Source organism: Battus philenor, unplaced genomic scaffold, assembly GCF_028537555.1.
Source record: "Battus philenor isolate CCGP_79_NKW_IND1 unplaced genomic scaffold, ilBatPhil1.0.hap1 SCAF_10, whole genome shotgun sequence".
NCBI lineage: Eukaryota > Metazoa > Arthropoda > Insecta > Lepidoptera > Papilionidae > Battus > Battus philenor.
In genome coordinates, this window is record NW_027181662.1 from 13,734,122 (window position 1) to 13,762,062 (window position 27,941).

Consider the following 27,941-nt stretch of genomic DNA (forward strand, 5'->3'; position numbering starts at 1 on the left):
AACATGATAATTACATCGTAATTTATTGTTCATTAAATCCGGATCCTGTTTTTTATCTAACACTTACACAACAATCCTAACTAGTTACTTTTAAGGTGCGCGCATGTGACCAAATATATTTAATTCTTCATGACAACAATGCTTTATTCAAAAATGATTTAAATAAACGTTATTAATTTGATATGTTCTTAAAAAAATATACATCTGGAAAGGAAATTTCGTTTCAATATTGCTGAAAATATTTTATTTACATACATTGCCAATTTTAAAACTACATCATAATTATTGTTTTAAATTGATAAATACACATATATATATATATATGTTAAATGCACAATTATTTCTTCATCAATTTTCATAGCAACTATACCTGTAACCGTCATCCACGAAATCACCACATTCAGCCTTTAGTTCAGTGCCTATCTGAAATTTTAAAAACGTTTCTGTATAGAATGTAATTTTTCAAAAGTTCTCTAGGAGTATAAATGTATAAATAAACTCAATTTTCACACCATCAAAATCTATTAATATAGTCTTTGTAGAACAACTACAGAAAACTGCAGATAATTTCCTTTCTGAGAAGAGTTTTATGTCTTGTAATGATTTATTTTATGCACAAATTGAGACATTGTGGACTTTTGACAATCCTATGTACCCACGATATTTATCTTGATGTACTATGAGTTAGACAAAATCTACCTTATGGTATGAGCGAGTGTACAGCAGAATCTCATTATTTAAAAAAAACATAAGTACACAGATCATCAAATTTGATTGGTGCCTTGATAAGTAGAAAATATCTTCTAACAAAATTCCACAAGTATTCACTTATCACCATCATCATGACTTCAGCCATAGAGTATCCTCTGTTGATGGGCCTCTCTGATAGATTTTCAATAGAACTTGTTGCAATTGAATATAAAATCATATGTTAGACTTTCTAGTTTCGAACTAAAATATTACATCATTATGACATTATTCTATAAAGAAAAATAGAGCCTGCGGTGTTACCCACCTAGAATACTATTTTCCAAAAAAACCAACCTCGTACCATTGTTTATTAATTTAAAAAGCTACTTTGATCTTCACACAACATATATTAACAAGCAACAATATAAAAAAAAATTCTGTATCAACCTAGCACACAAGGTAAATAATGTTTTGATCCTTTCTGTGACACTGTCATATACTCTCTCATTTATCATCACCCTCATAATTTCAGCCGTAAGACTTCCAATGCTGGACGTAGGCCCCGCCCAGAGACAACCTTGCCTTTGTTGGTCCATCATCTCCATTCGATAACCTTATGTTCTAGTGTCTATATGTCTGAATTACTTACCAAATAAAGTTCAAGCTTCGGTATCAGCCCCTGGTGACACTTGACTCAATGCTTGCTTGTCACTAGACAGGATCATTTTGTACAACTCCACATTCTTTATCGGTGGTCTTGAGTGGAATTCATTCAAATCACTGTTCTCCTTCAACTTCTTCATCTTCTGTTCGTCAATCGGAGGGAGGGATATCTCTTTCGGACTCCTCATTAGGTTAGCTCGCCTTATTTTATGTACATATCCATACTCTGGAGCAGGACTTGCAGGTTTCTTCTCGCTCTCTGGATTCTTCTTCTCAACTATGACACTTTCTCTTGCGTTGTTCGCTTCTAGAATATAGGATTTGTCAATGTATCCCTTATTGTTAACTTTTACTTCACTACTCTCCTTCTTTATGTCACCTTCTGTTTCCACAAACAAATGTTTTTGTATCACATCTTGGGTTAAAGGTGGGAGCGGATTGAGTATTTCTAATTTGATCTTCTCAGTTGCCCCGTTTGTCTCTATTTGTTTGTCTCTTTGTCCGTTCGTTTCGACTACTTGCTTAAGAGCACCCTCGTCACATTCTACGGCGGTTGCCGGGACGTATTCTGGGTGGGTGTTTCTGATGTGGCGCTCCAAGTTGTCCTTCCTTCTGAAACGTCTGTTACACACTTTGCAGCGAAACGGCTTCGAATCTGTATCAATTGATAGGAAAAGTAATCAATTATAATAACATTGTATATTTGTTAAAAATCGTGTATTGTATAGGGATGTGTCTACATCTTGTAGCACCTGATATAGATAGTTGAGAGTTTCTCTTTAGTAGGAGATTTATGTCCCATTCAAAGTAGATTGATTATTGGCACTTCCATGATGGAACCTTTTTATTGTCATTTATATTATTTACTTTTAATGTTTTGACAATAAATATCATAATGGAGAATTTCGAAAGGTTTGTAAAATAAAATTGTTAACTATTGAAATAAGATTACCATCATAGGCATACATAAGTAGATATATTAGACTTTGATTAACTCTTATAAATGTTCCTAAAAATTCGATAACTTTATGTATATACATGAAAATCTTAGTAAATTAAAAACAAATACTGATCTTCATAAACCTAATCTAATGAATAAAAATAAACTTCCTATACCCGCTATAAGGCCTCATAAAGTGTCTCACTCATTCACAGGTCAATGTATACGACTTTATAACAGACTACCAAACGACGCGGTGAATATATCTCTTTGTAAATTCAGTAATTTAATCAGCACAGGCTCCGACAAAAGGCTTATTACTCTATTACATAATATGTCCACAATAAAAATGTTTGGCAGTGAATTGTCATAATTTTAAGCAAAAAAAAATTGATAATTCAGTATTCGAAAATAAATTTACAAACCCAACTATGATTAATGTTAGTTCTTCTCAATAGATGGCGCGTTAGAAACTAAAGTAAACGTTAATTTTAAGCTGACGTTTATAAATGATTGTAATGATCTCATATAATAAAGCTATAATGACTTTGAAATTATCACTAGTGATTAGAAGTGATGAATTGATGTTGAGTCATAAAGTATATAGTTTTTGCTTGTTCGTGAAAATTTAACTAGGTTGCAACAGTGTGTATGAATTTAATTGTAACTGCGTTGTTGTTGCTGTATCTGTTATACTTTAATAAAAAGTTCTTTTTGAAATCATTACAATTGTTTAATAAATAACTATTCTATAACCGTATAGTATAATGGGGGTAATCATAATACATAGAAGTTGAACTGACCAGAATGAACAGCTGCATGGCGTCTCATGTCCTTGCCGGAGTGGAAGGCCTGCGGGCAGCGCGGGCACTGGTATGGGCGGAGCGCTCTTGTGGGCGGAGCCTGCGCACCACATCCGCCGCCACGACCGCAACCATTGCATCCGCATTTCTTTACTACAACAGCATTACAAACGTATTTACAATATTACGTATTAAAACAGTACACCATATATCTCTAACTTTTCTTTGACTAAAGCTTCTTTACAAAAAAATATAATGTCCATTTCTACTTTTTACAAAATTATACCGATTTTATTTATATATTTATTATGTTAGTAAGTTAACAGGTCGGTCTAATTACGACATAGTTAAGGTCGTAGAAAATAGCTGTATGCGGGTAGTGCAGGACTAGTCATCTTGACGATCTTTCGAGAAGGTCTATGCCTTGCAGTAGGCCTCCATCGGCTGAAAATGTGAAGCACAATAGCGCCACACAGCGTGCAGAACAGATGGCCGCTGAGGCTTAAGGATTCTTTAGTGAAAGCCACGAACCGACAAGCTTACGATATCCACTAAGAATGTACAGATGACCTTGTAAAAATTGTCGGAAGACGCTAGATGTAAGCTAATGGAGGGGTGAAACACGTGAGTAATTTGGCGGTGGCGTTTGTGTGATTCGCATTGTTTGCCGCATACGCATTTTTCAGCGGGCTGGCGGGCGGTGCACTTTATTACACGACTACCACTGCATGTGCGGAAGTGGCTAAATATTAGTCCTTTTCTTACTTAGGATGGACTTCCGCGAGGTAACACCTGATTCCATTAAATACAAACAGTGGGACGAAAAGTCGCAATAATAATTCCATTAAAAAACTTCCAATCAGTCCTATTACAAATGCCTATGTCCATTAGTGGACGATAAACATTTTAAAAGTCCAAATCCATATCGATTTCAATGTCCACTAGAGGTGTCATCGTCTCCACTGGGAACCAATGGTTCAATTTTTCTAGAAATTACCTTTTAATGATTGAAGGTTTTCAGTAAATGCTAAAAACTCTTGCCCAAATGGCATTTGTAGTTTCTACTGGTTCGTGGAGACAGAGGGCGCTGAGCCTAAAACATCTTTTAAGGTAGTGAAACTCGGCTCTGGACGCTGTATATACTGTGCACCAGATTGGGAGGCCATTGAGCCCTCAGATCGCTTAGACAGACACTAAATAAGCTAAGCTCAAAGCCTCCAAGAGACCTAGGCATGAGCTGTCACTCGTTGATAATACTCGCTCAGCATTCCGACTCAAGGGCGCCGGAGAGCCAAACCTTGATTTGATTAGTTGCTATTCCCTCTCTAATAACACTTCTACTACTTTGAAAAGCGTTAGCACTGGAAGAAGTGGCGGAAGAAACTCCAGCTATCCTTCTATCAAGTGTTATTAGGAGCTGGCATCCCCTTTGATCCAGATTGGACTGTCACTCATCAAAAATACCAGTTTAACATTCAGACACAAGGGCGCTAGTGGGGGAAATAAAATGGGTACTGTTCAAGGCATTCGTGTTTTTTGATTCAAATGTCTATAAACTTATTTTATTTCTTTAAAGTGTGTCCTGCTGCAGCTGAAATGATGACGAGGGTTTGACTTGTTACAGAAGTTACCTTCATGCTTGGCCACGTGCTTCCTGTAATTGGAGCCATCCCGAAAGCGGCGACCACACGCTGAACATTGATAGGGACGCTCCTCCGTGTGCGTGAGGCCGTGCTTACGCAGCGAAGTTAGGTTGTTGAAACCTTTGTTGCATTCTGTACACACATACTTTTTCTCTTCTAGAACAATTATAGTGCCTTATAAGTATAGCGTGCTTTATACTATACTATAAAAATACTATTGAATGAACAGTAATTGGAATATAGTTGTATCAGGTCATAGACGCCCATTGCATGGTATAGGCCTCCCCTAAAAACATCTATGGGGATATATCATTATTGCCATGCTGTGATAACATGGTATGCAAGGGAAGCTGCTGACCATCTTCAGAAAACTCGTTTGTGAGTAGTGGCAATCCTATATAATTAATACACAAAATATGAATTGTAAAAGATTGTATCCCAGAAATCAAACCGCAGAGCTATCACTGCACAGTATAGTAATGTAAGTACCAAATACTTGTAATATGAAGAGAAATCATGTTTGGGCCAGTAACTATAATTTTAATTATCTAGCTATCCCACCAGTCAAATCCCTGGACACTAGCCGAGAAGCTGCAGACCTAGAAATATTATGATTGGATTAACTTACTTGTGTGCTTTAACTTGTGCCTTTGCAACTTAGACATCTGGAAGAAGCTGTCTCCGCACACCTCACAGGCATAGGTGCGTTCGTTGCGATGGACACGCATGTGATACTTGTAATGGGAATGAGTTGCAAAGCTCTGGAACAAGAAACAAACTATAAAGTTTTTTATTCATTTAATAATGTTATCAGCTACATAGGATCATTTACAGTGAACACTTCACTTAAAGTAAAGATGATTTTAAATACAAATTTCATCCAAAAAACTGAAACCAGTATCTTTGTGGTCGCTTTTACAATATCCTTAGTACAAAAATTAAGAGCAATTTATTTACAAGCTTTAATATCACTTATATAACAGGTGAATACTCTATGGTAGTATGTCCTCGATGGAGGACCTAATCTCACGAAGTCAGTCAGTCTAGCCAAGCTGATCTAAGTTGGCTACTGGTAACAATATAATGAGAGAATCTAACCATAGTTCCATTGCCACTAGTTGATGAACCATTGGTTCCATTGGCACCATTTCTTAATGCATAATTAGAGAAACACCTTTGGTTAACAAATAAATAACTAAACCACCAATGGTCTAAGCACATTGAGCTAAAGCACCATCAATTAACGCACAATTAGTTGAAACACCATTGGTTAAAACACAATTAATAGAGACACTATTAACACACAATTAGTTGAAGTTAACCAATCATTTAACCGAAAATTAGTTAAAGCATGATAGGTTAATGCAAAATTAGTTAAAGCACGATTGGTTAAAACACCATTAGTTGAAAATATGGCAGGGAAAAACACTTATTATCTGACATGGATATTTGCTACAAATTCAAAAACTATCTTGGCATGATATCTGCTTATTTTAGATATTCTTTTTAGGTCTAGATTCATTGCAAGGGATTCTGCCCTGTGCACATTTATTGGGCTAAAGTATTGACAAATATAGCTGCTCAATAAAGAGTTTTGTACAGATCAGGTCACTTTTTGTAATGTAATCTCTATATATAGAGAAACCACTGCATTGTTTTGCCTAAAATAATATTCTGTATATGGAACATAAATAACAAATATCCCAGCAGTGGAGGACTGAGATTTGCAATTGTATGTTGGATTTTATGGTTTATTTTATGGTTTGTGTGGTTGGATTCCCAGTATACAATTTTATATAATTTACACTTTCTGCAATAATTATATAGAATTGCCTCTAAGACAGCGGTGCAGATGCACCATGATGTTATAGCAAGAGCTTCATCATCAATATCATATCAGCTGACAGATGCCTTCTCTAAGGTATCTCTAATCTAATTAATATGTAGAAATAGAAATAAAAAAACAACAGGGGATGGTTGCCACCACATTTATTCTCTGTTCACCATATATATACATTTATCCCATAGCTATTATAAAAAGTTATTATATCCATATTTTATACTAAATGTTTGTTGCAATATGCTATTAGAACATCTAACTTTCCTGCATTGGTTTGTACCATAAAAACTGCAAGAATAAAACATAACATATTACAACTTACCTTATTGCACTCTGGACACTGGTAAGGCTTCCTCTGTCCATTGCAATATGCATGATAGGCCACCTGGCTACGTGCATGAAACCTCTTCTTACAAACGGTACATTCATAAAATTTCTCATTTGCAACTGAAATATAATATTAATGTAAATCTAAAATTTTTATTGTGCATATTTAACAATTTTTACATCTAAATTGATTACCAAGTGCTAACAGAGATATTGATAAGATAAAAGGAGGACCAACTAACATAGTCAAGGTCACAGGAACTCAAACAAGACCATTGTGGCAATCTTTGGTGGAGGTCTATGACTTACAACCGGTGTGTAACATTCACAATCCAAATTGCTGGCACAACAGCCACAATACTTTTATGTAAAATCATTCTTGAGTGTTCAAATTTAAATTAGGTGTGAATCGGCAGATATGATGATGAACAGAGATTAAAAATCAGATGTCCATATTTCTTATAAGTCTCTTCTCATGTACTGATACTATGGGATATGGCTTCACAGTTTAGTGTATACATACATTTTCTTTTGCACAAGAAACTTTGTTTTTTGTCTCAGCACATAGTATATTAATGATTGAATGACAGAATCATGTAATACAAGTCTGCATCAGGAAACAACTTTGTTATTCTCCACTAGACAAGATAGTTGTATGGCTTAGGAATATACACCTAATTTTTGTAGAATAAATATTGTATTTTAATGTTTTTCAGTAGCAAAAATTTACTAAACCTGTTACAAATGCCTGTAAAGCATATGGTTTGAATTTATTGATTTATTACATAAAACATGGACAATGTGTGTGGAAATTACATTAATGCATATTCTCCTACATAATAGTTTGTCTGTATCATATGAGTAACATTGAAAATATATAATTGATGCATGATAGCACTAGTTCATTTCCATGCAAAGATATTTAATGTTGCTGCAGAAACCAGGCCACAGAGACAAAACAACTACACAACACAAGTTTATGTATGTTTAAATGCATAAAGATGATTTAGGTTATAATATTTAAAAGATACAATGTTTAAAAGAAAATAATTTTATAGTTTTATGCAGCCTATACCTGTTACTATTCTAACGTGTGATGTTTCTGGTTTTTTCTTCTTACTCAATTCCTTATGTTCTTCTGTCTGTACTTCTCCTAGCTCTTGGTCACTATTCTCCCTCAAGCAAGCTATACAACCATTTTTTTCGAGCAGCAGACAGTCCATACATTTCACGTGACCACAATTTTCCGTCACCAAGCGATTATCAGTTTGATTAACAGGTTTTGAATTATGGCAAATTACACAAATTTTTGGATTCATTTCGGAATGAAAAACCGATGAGGTTACAAAAGACATCAATTTTATTTCAACATTTCATATTCTCCATTATTAAAAAAACTTATTATAAAGCAAGCTATTAAACTATTATTTAACATGATTTCATTAAACTATTCATAACAAAAATAAACTTATCAGAGAATTTTTCTTTAAAATGAGAATTTCGTTCAAGATTCATGCTTTATTGACACTTTAAATAAACAGATTAAAATAGAAACAATATTATCAAAATATTAAAATTAATAATCTTTAACAAACAACTTTACTTGGCCGAAACTAATAAATTACTTAAATGTTACAATATAAACCTAGAATGACAATTTTTGGAGAAGCATTTTATTTTGCATTAAAATATAATCTTGAAAATGCGAAGAATATTTAGTTTTTGAACAGACGTACGACGCCGACTGACATTCCGAAAATAATCCGTTCCGATACAACTAACACCACTGTCTTACACAATTAAACCTTTTCAATAAGTTTAACATTCAATCACTACCAATTTACAAAATAAGATTTATTACTAAAAACGCTTATAGTGTTGAACTAAATTGTTGCAAAAATTAAAATCACAAATCTTGCAACTTATCCAAAAGTAGGAAATGATGGTATTACATTTTGTGTAGTCTGCATTCGTTAGTTGTCATTTAATATTTAATTCCATTTCGTACGCCTTGAAGCGTTTTTTTATTTAAAATAATAACTAGCCTATAATTTAAAATAATCTCACAATGGTATGTCTTTTGTAAAACAGCTGCTTGTTTAACATTTAGTGAATTTGTTATTTTTACGTGCGTTACTCAAACGATACAAATCGGGCGAGTAACCTCAAACATGAAATTTGTTTTCAGGATGTCTTTTTAATGATTAGGCGAAAAAAATTAACCATCTTCACAGACGCCAAGGACACTACGACCGTTCTCGAATTAAAGAAAATGATCGAAGGTGAGTGTAAACTATACGATATCAGATTATTCTATTTTTAGTTCTTAGACAATGACGGACATATGAAATAAGCGAAATGTTAGTTGCAAATGTTTTTTGTAAACATATTATGTTCCGCTGTCACATGTGTTTACTTAGAAACAAAGTATAAGAAATTACTTGTCAGATAAAGTTTTAGAGCCTAGAGATTTAAGAATCTTCCCTCTTATTATTGACTGTAAATTATTAATATATATTTACTAATATTAGATGAGCTATTTCTAACGACTTAAGGTTTTGTTAATATTTTACTAAAACAACAATTTAATGATAGTTATTTTATATTTAATGCAAAATGCATTATTAGCAAAGCTATAAAAAGTTGTGTAATATTCTGGCTTTTGATATTATACTAAGTAGTATTTTTGTATTCCAGGCATCCTTAAGGTGACTCCCCCTAGTCAGATGTTGTTCAACAAGGACAGTCAGTTGATGGAGGATGAGAAAACACTAGCTGAATATGGACTTACATCCGCTACAGCTAAGGCACAATGTCCTGCACCCATTGGATTGGCTTTAAGGTGTGTTTTAAGCTTAGAAATTCATGCTTTATAGGACTTAATGTAGCAGTGAGTTTATCTGTTGATTAGTAGTATATTTTCTAATTCAGACATTTTTTAAAAAAGTTATGATTTTGTATTTAATGGATATTTATTCATTTTTATATCAACCATCATTATAATTTTGTTTTTGTTAAACTAACTTACCTCTGCATCATATGGAATCTTGAAAAATCAGCCCAGATCATAATTTTTTTTTAAATGAATTTAAAATTGTATGAATAATTTCATGCTGTACGGTATTATCATATGGTTTTTGAAATGTCATGCATATGGCTTCTTCAACAATTTTCACATTTGTAAATAGAATAGAATTGCTTGTTTGAGATGGCAGGGGCTGAAGGTTTTTCAATTATGAAAGCCTAAGTGGACCAACAACATGTAAAGGATGCTGTAAGTAACTAGATGTGGGCAGTTTAAGAACAGCATGTTTACCCATGCCTTGCAGTATCAGCTGACATGAGGAAATAGTTTCTCTCCTTTTCTTATAGCTTATATATATCATTGTATTAAAGCAATGATATAGTTATCAGTATCAGTATGTATAGTATATATATCAGTATGGGTATGTGATTATTATTTAAATATTTGCTTTTCATGTTGAATCCAGCCAAATATATACACACTCAAGTGACAGTGACAAGTAAATGTAGTATTTATATATATGCTTATGATATAAATGCAGTGGCGTACCTAGAACTTTTGCCGCCCGGGGCGATCTCCAGTTTGCCGCCCTTTCTCTTATAAATCAATCAAAAAGTGGTTTTAATAAATTAATAAATAAATAAATTGTGTTAATTACACATAAATAAATTATTAAGTTATTTAATCAATATTAATTAATACACAGAGTAATTTTTTTTAGACATATTTGTATGCTCGTAAATATATTTATATAATATCTACTCTTCTAGCTTTCATACTAGAAAAATTGTGTATAATGCTCTCAAAATTTATATTATTTGTAATTTCTTGTTCTATTGACAATATTGCAAGATTTTGTAGTCTTTATTGACTCTATTGACTCATTGTAAAACGAAGATAATTTTTTATCAACTTCGATTTTGAGAAGCTTCTTTCGCAACTAGCGACACTGATTGAAATTGTTAAAAAAATTCTTAACAAAATTATAATGTTGGGAACAGAATTTTCCAACCTATACTGCTGAATAAATTTTAGCAGATCAAGAGGGCCCTTCTCCCCGTTTTTCTAATGTTTTGCCTCTTTTTTTAGTGTAGGTACAACCATAAAAACCTGGATCCTTTTTCTTTTAATATGGAACTGTTCTTTATCAATGTCAATCAAGTCATTTATTTGATATTCAAATTCTTCATTTAGTAGGTTACACGGTATTATACACGAATATTTTCTTACAAGGCCATGCAACTGATCGAAACGTTCTTTTATTCCTTTATAATTCTGTCCATAGATGAAAACATTTTTCTTCGTACTTCTTCTTCTAAGGATAGCCCCACGTCCCAACGTCGAATTTTCCCCACTTATATTTTTTCTCCTTTTAACTCGACGCTTAGTCGATATCTCTAACTCTTCACAAATTATTTTGGCTGCTATAACAGCGTTTTGTACTAGCGTATCTCTTTGTTCCATGAAATGTGTTTGCAAAGAATTTAGTTTTATATGGCATTTAACCCTTTTACTTGCAGGTATTTTTGACCGTCCTTAATTTCCAAAAGGACGGGTTCCCATAAATGACGGTAACATAGAAAAGAAAAAGATTACATAGAATTGAGTAATATTCCAGCATCTGATCTTGTTTTACAATTTTCTTCTTCTAATAATCATAATAATAATTTATTATTCAAGAAAGAAAAAATATAAAATGAATAAATTGCTTTTTACAACTATAAGTAAATATAAAAAATGCCGCCCCTAGGTAAGTGCCGCCCGGTGCGGACCGCACCCACCGCCCCCCCCTAGGTACGCCACTGTATAAATGACTTAAAGGAAATTATAAAATCATCTTAATATTGATAAATTGTACATATCTACTAATTTTGAGTGTCCTTAAACTTACTCAATTTTCATAGTTTACAAAGTTTAATCCTCTAATTATAGGTGTCACCTATAATACAAATACACCCTGTACATTCAAATGCTGCACTGTCCTGAGACAGAGACACATACTTTAGTTTACAGATGACACAATGACAATAAGACAAGCCATGCACAGTGAACCTGGTCATCATTGCCTTTTGATAACCAACCTCTCGTCAAATGATGCCTGGTCATATATTACAGGGGACACCAAACCCTGATCATACTAGATTCAAACATTGCTGAAGTTTCTTTTGCCACTTTTTCTACTAGAGTAATGCCTTCTGAAGTGGTAGCAGTATTATTAATCAAGCAATAGTAACCTACCAAATTGTGGTTTGGTCCTCTTAAGTGCCTTTGTATCGGAATGCTGGGCAAGTATTATTGACAAGTGGCAGCCCATGCTGAACCTGCCATGCTGCCCATGAATCCGATATGGGACCCCTTGACTATAGTTACACCATGCAGCATCAACCTAAGCGATCTAAAAGCTCAGCGGCCTATCAATCCTTTGAAATATTATGTAGAGGCCTGAGAGCCAAGGCTCTTCTAGGAGCTTGAGCTTTGTTTCTGTAAAAAAGGTCTTAGGCTAGGCGTCTTCTGCGCCTTACTTTTTTGGACCTGCGGAATCTGTAATAGCCATTTAGGCCGCATTGAAAGTTCTGTCCAAAAATAAAAACTGACTTTAGTAAGAAGCCATTTTTTTCTAATATTTCCTAGCTAAAAATCTCCTAGAAGTATGTCATTTAAAAAAAAAACAAACCATGCATTTACAAAGGTGTAATTAGGTAAGCAACAGATCATTATTTATGCCAAATCTTTATCATAATGATTAGATAATACAGTTATGAAATGTACGAGATAAACAATCAACAACTGAATTATGGACTTATACTGTAATTAATAAGTCCTATGAAGCAAGTAGTTATGTTTTTTGTTTAAAAATTAACACTTTGTATGTAGATAGATTATCATCTTAGATGACAGACTTTTAGAGTTTCATCTGCTTTTCAGCTGATAGATGTCCACTGCAGGGCCACAAAGACTGGTCCTGCGCTGCTCGCATCCTGCGATTTCCTGCGACCTTAACTATGTCGCCAGAACACCTTTTGGATTTATGTGGCACAAATTTTCATGGTCTCATGGATCAACTGATAGACTAATGCTTATTACACCAATGCTGGTTAAAATTCACATAATTTTCGGTATCGTGTCTTTAAGATTGACACCCCAATTTTATCATATTTTACGCAAAAATGGTTATTTTAGAATGGAAGGGATGTAATCACTCAACATTTAATTTTGTTTCTTTTAAATTCAATTTAAATAATAAGAAACTCAAGCACTCACTTAATCATAATTAGATAGAATTATCATATATTTTCAAACCAGTAAATAGACACTTGTACTAACCAGTTGTTGCAAATGCATATCAAAAAATTGTCTCTGGATTGATGAAGTGTACATTACTTCTATAGACTAACTCATTATTCATATCACAAATCAAAATCTTTGGAGAGAAAATCTCAGTAACTATTTTAGACGTGTGATATGTGAGACATAGAGTGGTATCTGAGAAAACTAAGAACATCCTGGGGGACCTAACAACTTGCTTTGAAGTTCAGCACTATACCAACTACAGTGGCAAGGCATGTCAGGAGGATAGTGGACCACCTAGAGTACAAAGTAAGGCCCTAAAAAACTATTGGGTGGATCTGAGAGGTCTAATACCAGCTTTGGAGTGCTTGCAACGGCACGTCGAGTTTGCTAAAAGAACAGAATATGTGCAGTTTCCCTCATGCAGATATCGGTCACTGTGTGTGAGAGTGCAATTTGGCTGACTAAGGGTTGTGTTACTCCTTCGTACTCCTTGTTGAACTATGAATTGGATTCTAGTCCAGAGCCACATGATTAGGGAAGTGGTCAGCCTAAATTAAAATTATGAAAAGGGTTATGATAAAAAATTTAAAAACAATTATTTAAAATGACTAAGTTGCATTTCGTCTTTACTTAAAAAGTCAAAATTAATTCTGGTCTTTGTCTTCATTTTTAAGACTTGAATCATGTTAAATAAACAATAAAACAATTACATTTATGTATACAAGTGACTAAAGAAAAGTACAATCTACTAATCCAAAATAAAATGCCCTTAATAAATATGCAAATTATATTTATTTTAATTACATATGGTAAATGGATTTTTAAGATAAGAAAAAAAATTACCATAAAAACTGATACTACTTTATTTTTTAACTCGTGGTTTACATGAGTCATTCTGTCAACCTTTGGAATTTTAAGCAAATGTAAAACATTGCACAGTACCCAGTGATAAATACTGCACATCGACCTTTGGAAAGAGACAATCGGCTATTTTCGGCTTTGTAGAGCGTTATCTCTGTCGCACGAAATACAAACAGTCTGGTATCTATTAGGAGCTGTTAAAACATGTATCATTTGCTTCTTTTGATAATTATTTTTATTCTTTGTATAAAATACACCAACTTTTCTATAAGTGGTGGCTTTAGGGTAAAATAAAATAAAAAAACATGTTTACATTATGTTCATGTATTTAATTATTTAAGAAAATTACAACTGTACATAATAAACACCATTTTACCTATTGTAGTAACTATGAATTTTTTCCTAGTTATTTTCTTGTCTAGGACATAATAATTATATACATTAATCTTAGTTGACTGTTCATTGTGTATATTTGTTTCCAATGGAGCAGTAAGTATAATAATACACATGGCAATGTTTTCGAAAACAGGAATAAACCTAGTCTAGAAATGGCACTATATTCTTAGGGATAATATTATTTTTCATATGTTTATCATGTCTTATAATGCATTACTTTATATTTAACAGAAAAGAAAACGGCGAATTTGAAGCTCTAGATCTGACCCCATATTCATCACCACCCGACTTGCCTGATGTCATGAAGTCACAGGAGACTAATGGCCAAGAACAGGTATATAAATTTAAAATTAGTTAAAGTTGAAATCATATAATGTCATTTAATTCAAAATTTTTGAACTAACTTTTTTTAAAATCTTTCAAAATATCTTTATTCAAGTAGTCATTACATGCGTTAGTGTGTATGTAAATTCTTAAGAATCTTCATTTTTAACATAAAAAAAGGGTCAATGTAGTCTGTCTGTGATAAAATTTTTTAAAATGTTTATATTATATTATTAACCTTGCTAATAAGTCATCAAACCAATTTCTACACATTTCAACCAACTAATATCTCTTAAATGCTATAATTGAATTTACATAATAATAAACTTTTAATTATATATTTAAGACTAAAAAATATAGACATGTAAACCAAATTATTTAATTTTAAATCTTGTGAATTTGATCATTAATGATAACAATAATTGTTTTTTTTTTTAATTTTTACAAATTTTGTACCTGATTTTAGGGTATATTTTTTTATTCCTTTGTTTTCAAAACTTTTTTTGCTTTATTATTATAGATGGATCAACACTAAACGACACGGAAATGATTCGGACGACATCGATGCAAATTTCAACTATGTATTGTTTGTACTATAGTACTGTTTCCAACATTCTCCGGCACCGCATCCAGCATCGATTCGAGGGGGTGCCACGTTTCTTTATATAATTTGCATTATAAACATATTTTGTTAACAGTTTTTCAATAATTTGTGTTTGATATTAACACAATTCTACACAATTTTTAGTATTTTTGTGAAGCTTTGTCGGATGTAGCGCTTTTTGTAGTGGATCTACGAACTTAAACGAATGGAAATAGGTATACATTATCTCAGTCTCATGTGATAAATTAACCTAACATATTTATTTCAATTAGATCTCGGATGTTGATGTCTCTGTATTTAAATATGCGAATTATATAGTCATATTATCATTCAACAGACTCCCATTAATTTTTAAAGTATATATATCAATGAACATAATTAAAATTAAATTCAATATGTTTATGAAATTTGTGGTAGTCTTATATACCATTGAGATGCATGATATAACTATATCATTTGTATTAATTACTGTTTATCATAAGTTGCCACATGAAGTCCACCGCTCACCAATCATGTGGCTTTTAGACGAACTAGATTTAATATTAAATCATTCTGATTATAAATAAACACATTTGTCTATGTCACTTTTGTAAACGAGTTAATGTAAGTAAATTTCTTAAGTACGTTATATTTGCACTTAAAGTGGCTTCATCTCATATACTAACTATAATGATTTATAGCTTCACGCGCTCGCCACTATTTATTATTTTTATTGTCATTTATGTAAACACCGAATTTCATAATTTCTTTTATTACTGGCAAACTTTTGTATAGACTGTAGATTTATTCCTATCAATAAGAATAAGGTCTAAGAATAAAGTCCAAATGTTTAAGAGGGTAGTTGACACATTTCTACTACCAGAGTTCTGTGAGATTGATCCATACATTTTGTGATTCTCTGATGTCTATAGGCATTGGTGTATGTCGATTATATAGGAAGAATTCAGGATTCAATTCAATTTTTTATATTAAAATTCTTTCTTGAAGAAGGTTTTTAGTAAACTACTTTTTTTACTTTAAAAACTTTAATTAATAAAATAAGGATACACTATATATGTCAGTCTGTAAAAATTTCTTGACATCATAACAGAGATCTACAGAATATATAAAAGGTGTGTACAGTAATAAAAAAATATTTTAGAAAATTTATTTTCATCTGATTGTTAAATATGTGCCTCCGTGTTATTGATAAAAAAGGCTAAGGGTTTTTTTCAGCATTCTTCATGTTTACTCTGTTACTACTTCAGACTTTGAGTTGAGACGTAAAGCTGAAAGATAATCTCCCAAATTAATTTGTGTTTTGTACCAGGAATAAATGTGCGGTATGACATTTGTGAGATGCCTTGAAGCTCCGTCAGACTAAGTACTATTAATTTAATATGGTATTTAAATGATTATAGTATAGAACGAACTATAGTTAATAGCTAATTTAATAGGGTAATATAGGGGCTTTTTATATTCTCCCGAGAATCGAAAAGATATCTGAGTCTATGTTCTATGTTGTTATATGTTCATAGTAACAGGTTTAAATGTCATTTTGTTCAATGGATTTTTGTAAAATTTTCTCTACGATTCATTTGTAGTAAATAATTTCCGTGTACTTTAATTTTATTTGGGTTTTGCATTGTATGTGAAAATTTTAAATTACACTTTTAATCTAACCAAAGTATTCAATTAATATAACATGACAAAAGGTGCTAATCCTTTACAGAGAGGAGAATAAATGGTATTGTCGGAAATAAATGTGCGTAAGCGACGAATTACGCGCAAAAGTAAGTTGCTTTTATCCTACCTCATTTGGTCTGTTATCCTCATAACTGCTCTTATAATAATAATTTCAATGTAAAGCGACGTCAATGCAAACCCAATGTATACATACACCAGGTGTAGTGTTTAGCTAGTGAATTTGGACAATTTCCTAAATTACAGACTCGTTACCAAATAGAAATTGTTCTATGAAATTTAATCTGTAAAAGATATGAATTAATATTGCACTCTAATTTAAGATAGAAAATTAAATGGGTATTACTTTCGCGCGTTACCACTACCGTTGACATTTTTTTTTAATAGCCTGTCTCGACATTGATAACATTCTTTCTGCCAAAGTACACGTGGTAGTGAAGGCCAATATTCTCACATTTTCTCGGATATTGGTCTGAATTACCGTGTAATGGGTCGATGTTGTTTCTCTTATACTCGTCTTTTAATGCCGCTAAGATCGCTGTGATGGAGGTACGCAGCGGCATCATTTGGTCGGTGTTGGTTATCGTAAACGGCACAGTCAAAGGTTTCGATGGAATACTTAAATGACGAATTTTTCAAGTAATATGAACAAAACGTTTGTCGGCATTTGAGTGTTGAAAAATATGTAATGTAGTATTCATGTGCAAGTATGGGAAATTGTAAGAGAACCAGCAGAAAATAAAGCTGTTTTGATTTTTTGTTGTGTTTTTATTTTCCTTTATTGTTTATATGGATATTCTATAAATTACGATTGCTACCACTGAAGGTTCGAAAAAAAACATTTATTTATTGTGAAAATAAATAACAAATTATACATATATGCTAAATAATCTGTCTACTTCGAAGTGTGAAAATGGAGTGTCTTCCTTAAAGTTTATTTTTTATATTATTATTCCTTGTAACAATACTGGTCACATAGTTCCGTAACAGTAGTTCTCTTTGTGTTCCCATGCTTTGAATGCTAGTGATAGGGTTGCATGACATCTTGATGCTACGTAAGCAGATTCATTATACGATATGTATGTAACATACTTTATAAACTATAACAAAGTATGAACGATAGACTTTATATTGCTGGTTCTTTAGTTTTGTGGAACGTCATATAAATAAAACTTTTTCTAATTAATTAAAACTAGTACTACTTACTAGTAAAACTTAAGCATTTTATTTCTCTTTAAATTTGTGAGCAAGAGATATATTTATAGCGTTAACACAACAGCTATATTAATTTGATGCAAAAGTATTTTGATTTAATAAATATTCATTGTGTCAGAAGTAATATCGTTACTTCTTCTCTATGAATTACAAAAGTTATTAGCGAATATAAATACAATTGCGTTTAATTATATAATTAAAAAAAAATATATATATATTATAATACTCCCACGGGTACGTTATTTTTCATTATCTATGAAAGTAGTTGTCATGTGTCATGTCATTTTGAGTAGTAGCATGTTGTTTATAACCTAAAAGTCACATGTTTTGTTTACGTTAGACCGCTTATGAAATTTTCTGCAAGAAATTTACCTGATAATTAGAATTATCTATAATGGGGAAGCGAAAAGGAAAATGTGCTAAAAAGAACGCTGCAACAAAAGAGGCGTTAGAACCTGAACATTTAGTGAAGGCGCCTCATTCTTTTGTTATTCACAGAGGGAAATGCTCTAAGGATTTAATGGATTTGACTAAGGATTTTAGGAAAATAATGGAACCTTTTACGGCGTCCCAGCTAAAGGTTTGTAACAATATTTTATTTTACATTTTACAAATTTCTACACAAATATCACGTTCATAACTTTTTAAGCAATATTCTATAAATGTCTGAATAATTAAAGTCATTTTTGTGTCTTGATCCTACAAAAAATTCTTGGTATATTATAACACGACAATAACAGCAAAAAATATATATAATAAAATTTGATTAATAATTTATTTACTTTCATAGTTTATTAACATCATAATTTATAAAAAAAAATAACTTGTTAAAAGAATTATCTGCTGTCCAGTTGGATTGGCTTTAAAAGGTAGCCTAGGTTCAATTTTAAGACTTATGTAAGCAGCAGATGATATAAGTTATGATTTCAAGTCAATTTGATATATTAATATATGGTTTATCCCTTTTTCAGGAAAGAAAGAAAAACACAATAAAAGATTTTTTGTCAGTATCCGGTTACCTCCATGTGTCACATATGATTGTTTTCACGGAGTCCGAGCTGGGGTCATACATGCGTCTCGCTCGACTGCCTCGTGGACCTACCTTGACATTTAGGATACACAATGTAAGACCATTTTCTAAAAATATATATTAAATACTGTGATATGTCATTTTATACAAAAATATAATAATTATCTCAAAAAAAAAGTTAAGCTATTTCTAACAATTATAAATTTAATTTAATTGTATAAATAATATATGAGATGATAGGAAAAGTGTAAAAGTTGAAGTGCTTTGAAGTTATTCATCTTTTTCCAAACAATCTGTTGTTTTAAAACAATCAAAAAGTTACCCATTTGCTTTAAATGTTCTAAGCATTATCATTCAACTTTAGTGCCTGAAAGAAAATCTTAAATTAAATATCTTGCCATTAGCATAAATTGGACGTACAATGTAAGTAGTCAGTATTTGTTATGGTAGCAATGTAATATTCTAAGATTTTACATTACGTGCTGTGCTATTTCCTTATGGTTGCTTAAGCTTTTCAAGGGGGCAACAGCAGGTCCAATATCAAATAACTCTATATTATTGCCAAAATATTCCATCTGGTCATTAAAAATATTTATCTTAATATAATTGCATATATAGTTTAGGAAGGTTACCAGATATGTTCTAAAGTAACAGTTTATATCAATGGTAACACCTCTAATTTTTGTTAAAAGTACCACATTTAGCAGAGATTTGACATTATCGACTTATCTATATAAAGTTTTAGAATAGGTTATTGTGGAAAGAACCTTTGTTGAAAAAGTGGGATGGATAACAACAGCTAGTGAACAGATTGACTCCAACTTTATAATTTTTGGGCTAAAAATTAAGTTAATTTAAAGTTTTATTCTGATTTAAACAATCTTTGAATATGAGATTTTTAAAAAGGCACATTATAGAGAATGTGATACATTTGAATGTCACAAAGGCTCTTTGGCATTGCTAACATGAATGCATAAAATACTCGTGGTCAGGTTTATTTTTCATGTATCAGCTTGTCGCTGTCTGCGGTGATTGGATTACTCAGGACAGTGTTGTACCTTTGCTGGGTAGAGGATACAAGTCTAGAGCCTTATGATAAGTGATCAGTGTAAATTAAAATTAAGAAAAGGGATATATTGCTAAAAATTTAAGAATAATCAGCTAACATTACAAAATCACATTCTGGCTCTATTCAATTGATCAAGATTCTTCTACAAGTACTTCTTTCTTTATACTAAGTCAGCTAAAATATGTAGATACATACCACATACCAATTGTGTTTATTGTTCTAGTACAGCTTGGCAAGAGATGTAATCTCGTCCCTCAGGAAGCAGTATGTTATGGCAAAGGCATTCAAAAATGCTCCTTTGATCGTTCTCAACAGTTTTTCTGGAGAAGGCAACCATATGAAGTTAATGGCCACAATGTTCCAGAACATGTTTCCTACTATTAATATAACAACGGTATGTAATTTATGTATGTTCACCCTATCTTTCTATGGTCTATTTGTAATGATGCATTCCAGTCTATTATTTTATTATTACAGATGTATATTTAACACAGTTTATAGTTCCTTGGTTTTTATTTATTTCAACATTTTAATTCACATTTTTTTTATTTTATTACATTATTCTGTTCCTTGTATTGCTTGTCTATGTTTTTATTCTTGTTTAAATTGCTTACCTGACCCTATTTTAATTTATTATTCCTCAAGATTACATTCTTGATCACCCTCCTGCAGTAACTGAGGAAGGATGCTCTGCATCCTTCTTTACCTTGCAGTTACTTCCTCTAATTTACCAAAAGTAATATAAAATGTCTCTTAAGTCGCATTTTAATATGTACCAAGAAGGCTCAAGGTCCACAGAGAGCAATGGTTAGAGCTATGCTCGAAGTTTTGCTGCAAAGGAGATCTGCAGAAGAACCAAGATCACATGGGTAGCTCGAAGAATTGCTCGTTTGACAGGGGGTGGATTACATCACTCACGCAACTGACGGCTGGTAGTACTTCCACTAGAACAAGTCGCTGGATGCGAGCAACGCAATACTTGTAGTGGGCATCTATTGGCTGACATGACGACGATGTTGATAACAAGTTGGAATGGGCCTATATATAAATTATTTCTAATTTGTGAAATTACTTGTAGGGCAGGTAGTTCTTGGAGGTAATAACAACACAAAGTACGAAGAATGTATATTTATTCAAACTTAACCTTACATATACCAATTTTAAACTATGAAAAAAACGGTTAATAAATAAAAATCGCCAGCCAATTACAAGTCGAGAAGTATTGTAGCGTTATCTCTTTGGCTCGTATTATATAGAGAATTATATTTTTGTGAAATCTCCATTTTTGATGCGCTGTTGACAATGACGTAATGTAGCTCCTACAAATTAATTGCTTTCAGGTAAAACTGAAGCACATACGTCGTTGTGTGCTCATGAACTACAACCCAGCCACTAAGCTGATCGACATGCGGCACTACGTCATCCGCGCCGTGCCCGTCGGACTCAACAAAGGTACTAAGAAGGTAAGTTGGTCATCATCTTCATATAAAAAAAAATTACATAACAGTATGTTAAACTGATACTTTAACAATGTCTTGTATGATCCAAGCGACAACTCACAAGTATTTTTGCACAATATCTTACATTTTTACTTAGTAAAGCGAGGATAATAATAAATAAATACTAATATGAGTATATTATACACATATACAAATGTTCTTACACATACCCTCACACTTAAATGGAATTCGGCAGGACATGTTGCCCGTCTCACAGATGAACCTTCAAAACTTCCACTTGGCATAACCCAGCAGGTAAAAGAAGTGTTGATAGACCGCAGAAACAGTGGACAGATAACATTTATGAGTGGTTTGTAAGCAATGGATATCTAAAGCGAAAGATAGACTAGCATGGAAGGAATTGGAGAAGGTCTTCATCCTGAGAGGAATCCAGGACCCAGGCATAATACATCTATCTAAAACATAACTCAATTAATTATCTATTAACAATTTTACCAGATGTAAACTATTTCTTGGAATAAGATAATGATATAACCAATAAGATGCTTAATTATTATTATATGTTGTAAGCGTTGTGTTGAGGAAGTTAAGTTAAAAAGTTCCATTGCAAGAACTTTAGATATCATAACTGATAGGATTCTTGTATATCATATGAAGAATTCCAGAAGAGTCCAATTTGATAAAAAGAATAGAAAAAGGAATAAATCAAAGAAATACTAGGATTATATTCTTCAATCTTTCACCTTAAAACACGTGAGAAGACCTCAATAAAAATTTTCATGAGTTAATATTTTAAAGACTGAATTATTATAGGGACCGGAAAGTAATGTCGCTTTCTTAAGTTAAATTCACACGACTACATTTATAACAAGTTTTTATTTCTAATCAACAATATATTCACTGTTGTTATCAATAACCTTTTGCCACCTAGTATACAAATGTTCAATGCCGGCATTGAACATTTGTATGAGCGGCAGAAATCATTCAGTTTTTCTATAAAGTATGTCGATAGAAACTTTCGGGTCATTCTAATAAATAATTCGAATTTATAAAAAGAAGATTTAGAAAATTAAAACCTCATGTACTAATACGTCTAGTTATGTACCATTTGACGACTTCTTTGACATTCCTCTAAATATATATAATAGTGTATATATCATAATAATCATTTTAGATTTAATTTTTTTTTTTAGATGATACAAGGCAAAATACCTAACCTGAACAGATGCAAGGACATGTCAGAATTTTTCGATAAGTAAGTATCTTAGATATGTTATGTATAATTATAATCTATATATTTATTAATTTATTATTTAATAATAAATAAAAATTGCCGAACAGTGGTTGCCTAGCGATAGAGGACTGAAACATGCCATTGTTTCGGATTCGATTTCCGAGATATAATCTGATATAATTGACACTTGCATTAATTATATAAGATTGCCCCTGCTTACAAAGAAGTTTATACAGAATGGGCAGCAGCGTCCTGTACGTACGATAATACCACACTGCGATTGACGTATCCCCATAGATATCTTTAGAAAAGACCTAAGACTTGTATTGGGCATTGACGAGCAAGACTTGTATTAGGCAGCAACTGAAACGACGACAACACAAAAAACTAAATTAGAATTTTATGTTCATGTTTAATAGTAAACAATATTCTTTTGTGTAATAACTCATTAACAATCCATTTTCTTGGTTTTAATTCAAAATTATTAAAATTAGACAAGTGTTTTAATTTACACTGATTTGTAAGAGTAAAGAAGTGTAGTTTTTCTCGAAAGATATTCCTCATGTGATAATGTATGGGATATGTGTATGGGAACAGAAATTAATCTAATTCAGCCACCCCCTGTTGATTTCCAAAAGAACCTGTCAAAAGCACGAAATAAAGAATGCTGGCTATTTAGCGCCTTCTGATAACCTAAACTAGGTCGATTAACCTAATTGGTCGTGCTGTTCTCCAATTTTGCGTCTGGCAACACATTTATTCGTTATTTTTTATATATATAGATAAAATAATTAAAAATTTTACACAGCTATATTCCGTATGTATACGCAAGTCAATAGATGGCGCTAGATGTAGCATGTATGAATTCTGTGTGTAGGAGATAGAGTGTTCAGTAAAAGTTCGTCAAACGTTAAGAAATACTGTATTCAATATCGCTAGTCTATTGTTGCTAATCGATTTAGTTCTTGATTCTCTTCTGGTTTGTTCCTACGCTTCTTTGTTGTTTGCTTCACTTGCTTCAATCGGCTTCTTTATTTTGTCGCTGTATTTATACATTTTGCGTAGTACAAATCGGTAAGTGAACGTGTACAGATACTGTGCGAGCGAGACAGCACCTGGGATTAATGTGATACTATTGGTTGTTTGGGCTATCCCCAATAAGTGTAATATTTACTACAGATAACAAAATTTCAGAGCCGCCTTGATGTCGGAGAGTGAGTTTGAGGATGACCCAAATGCACAGGTGACGTTGCCGCAGACTCTTGCATCTCGCGGAGCAGCTCTCAACTCCAAGTCGGCGATACGACTGGTGGAACTGGGTCCAAGGATCACATTGCAACTTATTAAGGTGTGTTAAATGTGAACAGAACACAAAGGTTTATACAGGATGATTGGTTATAGGTGTAAAAGCTATAAATGGGGTAAATGTATATGCTCATTTGCTGTTAATCAATGTATGGTATACCCTGTACAAAAAAAAATACTAGGTATTAAAATTATTGTTTATTATCTGGCCTTCCAGACTTTGTACTGTCAGAAGTTATAGACATGTAGCAGGCATTCCAATAGTTCTAGTTATTTATTCACACAGTGATTGGAAATAGATATAAAAGTTTTAAAAAGTGTCTGTAAACGAGCTATATTTATCTCTAAAGCTTTTATTTCCCATTTCCAATTATATATGTGTATGTATGTATGTATATATACATACATATATAAACTAGATAAGTCGTTCTGTTATCATATCCCAATATTTTATATTATATAGGTGGAAGATGGCCTTATGGATGGAGAAGTGCTATTCCATGAACTAGTGGAGAAGACTGAAGAGGAGAAAGCGCTAATAAAGAAGAGAAGAGAAGAAAAGAGGTAAAAAAAAATTTTTAGTAATGGCCAGTGATGCTTATCGCGTTTTCTTTTGTAACAAGTATTGCGTCATGAAATATTCTTTTGAGCATACATTTTTAATCTAGAAGGCAAGAATAATCTAAGTGGAAATAAATGGGTTTACTAGTATTTGCTACACATGAGAGTTTAATCATACATTCTAATGATTTATTTAATGATTTTTTTTACCATCTATAACTACACAAAGTGAGTTGGAATTCGAACCTTTAAATTGCATAGATAGTATTAATGAACTAAACTATAGTGTCTGAAGGGGGGTGGTACCTCCTCGTTATGGGCGATTGAACTTGTCATGGTTTGGGCGTTTTAAAATATATCTGTATTTGTGAAAACTTATTTTATCTGGCCTTCTAAAATGTTAATGGCATTATTATGGCGTTATGACTTCAGTCGTTGGAGTGACACCTACTTCTAGATAGGAATGTAATTGGAAATTTGAATATAATGTTATGTGAATTTCTTTACGTACTTTACTATTATTATATTTAACTAGTTGTGCCCGCGACTACGTCCGCGTGAAATTTAACAAAATATAGTTTTTTTTTTGTTTAATAATTTTTCTAAATTAAAACTGGCCTTTGTTATTTCTTATTACATCGGCTACCTGCCAATATGTCGATTCAAAAATGGTCCAGCCATTTCAGAGATTAGTCGGAACAAACAGACAGACGGATTAGGACGGATATAAAATCTTAAGCATATAGTAAAAAGCGGTCATATAGAAAACAGACACTCCAATTTTATACATTTGTATAGATAATTTACTGATAATGTCTAAGTTGTTTTTATTACATGATGCTTTTTGCCCATTTACAGACGTCTGAAAGAGAAACGCAAAGCGCAGCAAGATGCGAACGTAAAACGGAAGGAGCACGAAAAAGAAGAACTCAAACAGAAAGCGCTGGAAGGTATCATAAAGAAGAAGGAAATTACCGAAAATCAAAGGTATACTATGACACCTAATTATATTATGATATTCTATATTTAATGTGGTAGCTGCGAGTTGAACCCATAACTTATGATCGTTATTAATAGTATAAACAACTAAGTCATTGCTGTTCGTTAATGTATATATCGGAGAAATAGATGTAGTGTTTTTAAAATGAGTGATCAGCAAATGTAGTTTTTTTTTTTTTATAATATAAAACATTATTGGAGAATCTCATATTCAACTGACAGCAGATCATTGTCTTGAGAGATTGAATGCTCCGGGGGTTCCCATTTATATAACGAGTGCTTCATTATATATATATCCACCAACAAGATTTACAAATATTTATCTACCCTCAACTATTATTTTCTAACATTAATGTGGTGACAAAATATGTGTCTACCCTACATATAACTCTTTGAATAGGTTAAAGTATTCACATTGTATTTATTTAAGATTTCTTACTATATAGAAGTATTTCTGGAGAAATAGTAAACCGTTGTTCAAAGGACTCACATGTGTTCTACATTTTGTAGTAGAAATTGTGAGACTACCTTCACCAGATGGAATTTGGTTTTAGGTTGATGGAGTTGGCTGCAGCCGAGACCCAGGAAGATGGTGCCATGGAAGCAGAGGATGACGACGCTGATTATTACAGGAAGGAAGTCGGCGCGGAGCCAGAAGAAGGTAAACGAGCACACAATACATTAATTATTGTCGTTTTGTTTGCTGCAGGACATAGGCCTTCTCCAAAGAATTCTAATACGACCTTCTCTATGTCGGCGGTCTACCTAGTGTGGGGTCTTACTCACGTCGCTTCTACCTGTTGTGGTCGGAACTTTCAGGTCCAACGATGCCTTACGTCGTTGACCTTGGTTCTTCTTGGCAACACTATAATGGCCTCCACCATGTAATTCTTACCGGACCCTAACCACCATCTTTACTTTTTACCTTTACTTACCGTCAAGGGGTCGTTCATATAAAACGTCAATTTTACTTTTCTAAGTTCCTTCCCGCCATGTGGTCAAAGCACTTTCACTTTGAAAATATTACATCACATGATCATAACATTTTCTCAGACCTCCCTTTCACCTCCTGTCAAATTAAAAGAACCCCCTCCCTTTCTCCTTCAGAGCTCTCTTTTATAAACGACCTCCAAGTGGATTGGTTTCCTTGCAATTTTTTTTCTTATAACAACCATCATGTATCATTTATCTTCCATCTTAGTGAAGACAAGATAAACAGCTGTTTGGTGTACCATTCTTCAGCTTAACCCCTTAACCTACGAGTTAGATTCGAAGATGTTGGGTCGAAATCGTATGCAAGCTCGCGCAACGTGTTAGTCCTTCGCACGACTTGTGTAACACGCTGATCGGGCCAATCGTAAACATAACGGACATTTTGTATTTTGCATTTTTGTATAAATAAACATTTTGTAATAAACAATTATTGCATCAGACTGTAATTGCATATCAAATATTTTACCTAATATTCACTGGCCCGACCATCGTACGCGGGCTCTGCCCGTCATTGTAGGTTAAGGGGTTAACAACATATTCAACGACACACTTGGTGATTCATTTGTATTTGTGTCAATATTAATATGACAAATTTGTTTTACAGATCTGTTCAGTCAAAAACAGCCAAGGAAACGCAAATCAGACGATGAGCCGGCGCGTGGCTTCAAGAAAATGAGACTCGACAAGAAATTAAAGAAAAAATATCAAAAGAACGACGACACCACACAGAAACAAGGAAAGAGAAGATTCGATAAGAACGATGACGGTAAGAGAAATTTTAAGAACAAAGATGGAAGCAAAAGATTTAACAAGAAGGAAGACATGGGTAGACAAAGGCAGGGGAAGCAGAAAGTTTTTGGCGGAAAAATTAACAAATTCGGTAAAGGTCCGTCGCGGGAGAAAAAAATGGGTAAAAGCAAAGGGAAGGGCAGAAAATAATAATTGTAAAAATTGAACAATAAATAGTGTATGTGTTAACATTTTA

The 27,941-nt window shown here is 32.8% G+C and overlaps 3 protein-coding genes across 3 annotated transcripts; 2 read left to right on the top strand and 1 right to left on the bottom strand.

Moving 5' to 3' along the window:
- Positions 1–283: 283 nt before the first annotated feature.
- Positions 284–8,298, bottom strand: LOC137923450 (zinc finger protein 14 homolog). The gene is made up of 7 exons (XM_068766712.1): positions 7,982–8,298; positions 6,902–7,026; positions 5,368–5,500; positions 4,728–4,895; positions 3,097–3,249; positions 1,340–2,008; positions 284–423 (listed from the first exon to the last, which is right to left on the bottom strand). Exons 1-6 carry the CDS (start codon positions 8,259–8,261, stop codon positions 1,350–1,352), a joined length of 1,518 nt encoding a protein of 505 aa, XP_068622813.1. The 5' UTR covers positions 8,262–8,298; the 3' UTR covers positions 284–423; positions 1,340–1,349.
- A 593-nt stretch (positions 8,299–8,891) lies between these two features.
- EloB (elongin B) lies at positions 8,892–17,848 on the top strand. The gene is made up of 5 exons (XM_068766838.1): positions 8,892–8,977; positions 9,095–9,188; positions 9,604–9,748; positions 14,711–14,813; positions 15,324–17,848. Exons 1-5 carry the CDS (start codon positions 8,975–8,977, stop codon positions 15,336–15,338), a joined length of 360 nt encoding a protein of 119 aa, XP_068622939.1. The 5' UTR covers positions 8,892–8,974; the 3' UTR covers positions 15,339–17,848.
- A 745-nt stretch (positions 17,849–18,593) lies between these two features.
- Positions 18,594–27,934, top strand: ppan (Brix domain-containing protein peter pan). The gene is made up of 10 exons (XM_068766701.1): positions 18,594–18,885; positions 19,277–19,429; positions 20,628–20,798; positions 21,745–21,867; positions 23,058–23,119; positions 24,293–24,446; positions 24,867–24,967; positions 25,823–25,951; positions 26,518–26,624; positions 27,561–27,934. The coding sequence occupies exons 1-10, from the start codon at positions 18,700–18,702 to the stop codon at positions 27,893–27,895; spliced, it is 1,521 nt and encodes a 506-aa protein (XP_068622802.1). The 5' UTR covers positions 18,594–18,699; the 3' UTR covers positions 27,896–27,934.
- The last annotated feature ends 7 nt before the right edge of the window (positions 27,935–27,941 follow it).

Bases quoted from the DNA above. Each gene is read 5' to 3' on its own strand.
- ppan (XM_068766701.1), top strand. From the start codon at position 18,700: ATGGGGAAGCGAAAAGGAAAATGTGCTAAAAAGAACGCTGCAACAAAA. The intron at 23,120-24,292 runs GTAAGTATCTTA...ACAAAATTTCAG, and splicing joins ATGTCAGAATTTTTCGATAA to AGCCGCCTTGATGTCGGAGA. The intron at 24,447-24,866 runs GTGTGTTAAATG...TATATTATATAG, and splicing joins TCACATTGCAACTTATTAAG to GTGGAAGATGGCCTTATGGA.
- LOC137923450 (XM_068766712.1), bottom strand. From the start codon at position 8,261: ATGTCTTTTGTAACCTCATCGGTTTTTCATTCCGAAATGAATCCAAAA. The intron at 7,027-7,981 runs GTATAGGCTGCA...ATTATATTTCAG, and splicing joins ACACGTTAGAATAGTAACAG to TTGCAAATGAGAAATTTTAT. The intron at 2,009-3,096 runs GTCAGTTCAACT...CAATTGATACAG, and splicing joins CCATGCAGCTGTTCATTCTG to ATTCGAAGCCGTTTCGCTGC.
- EloB (XM_068766838.1), top strand. The intron at 9,189-9,603 runs GTGAGTGTAAAC...TTTGTATTCCAG, and splicing joins ATTAAAGAAAATGATCGAAG to GCATCCTTAAGGTGACTCCC. The intron at 9,749-14,710 runs GTGTGTTTTAAG...TATATTTAACAG, and splicing joins CCCATTGGATTGGCTTTAAG to AAAAGAAAACGGCGAATTTG.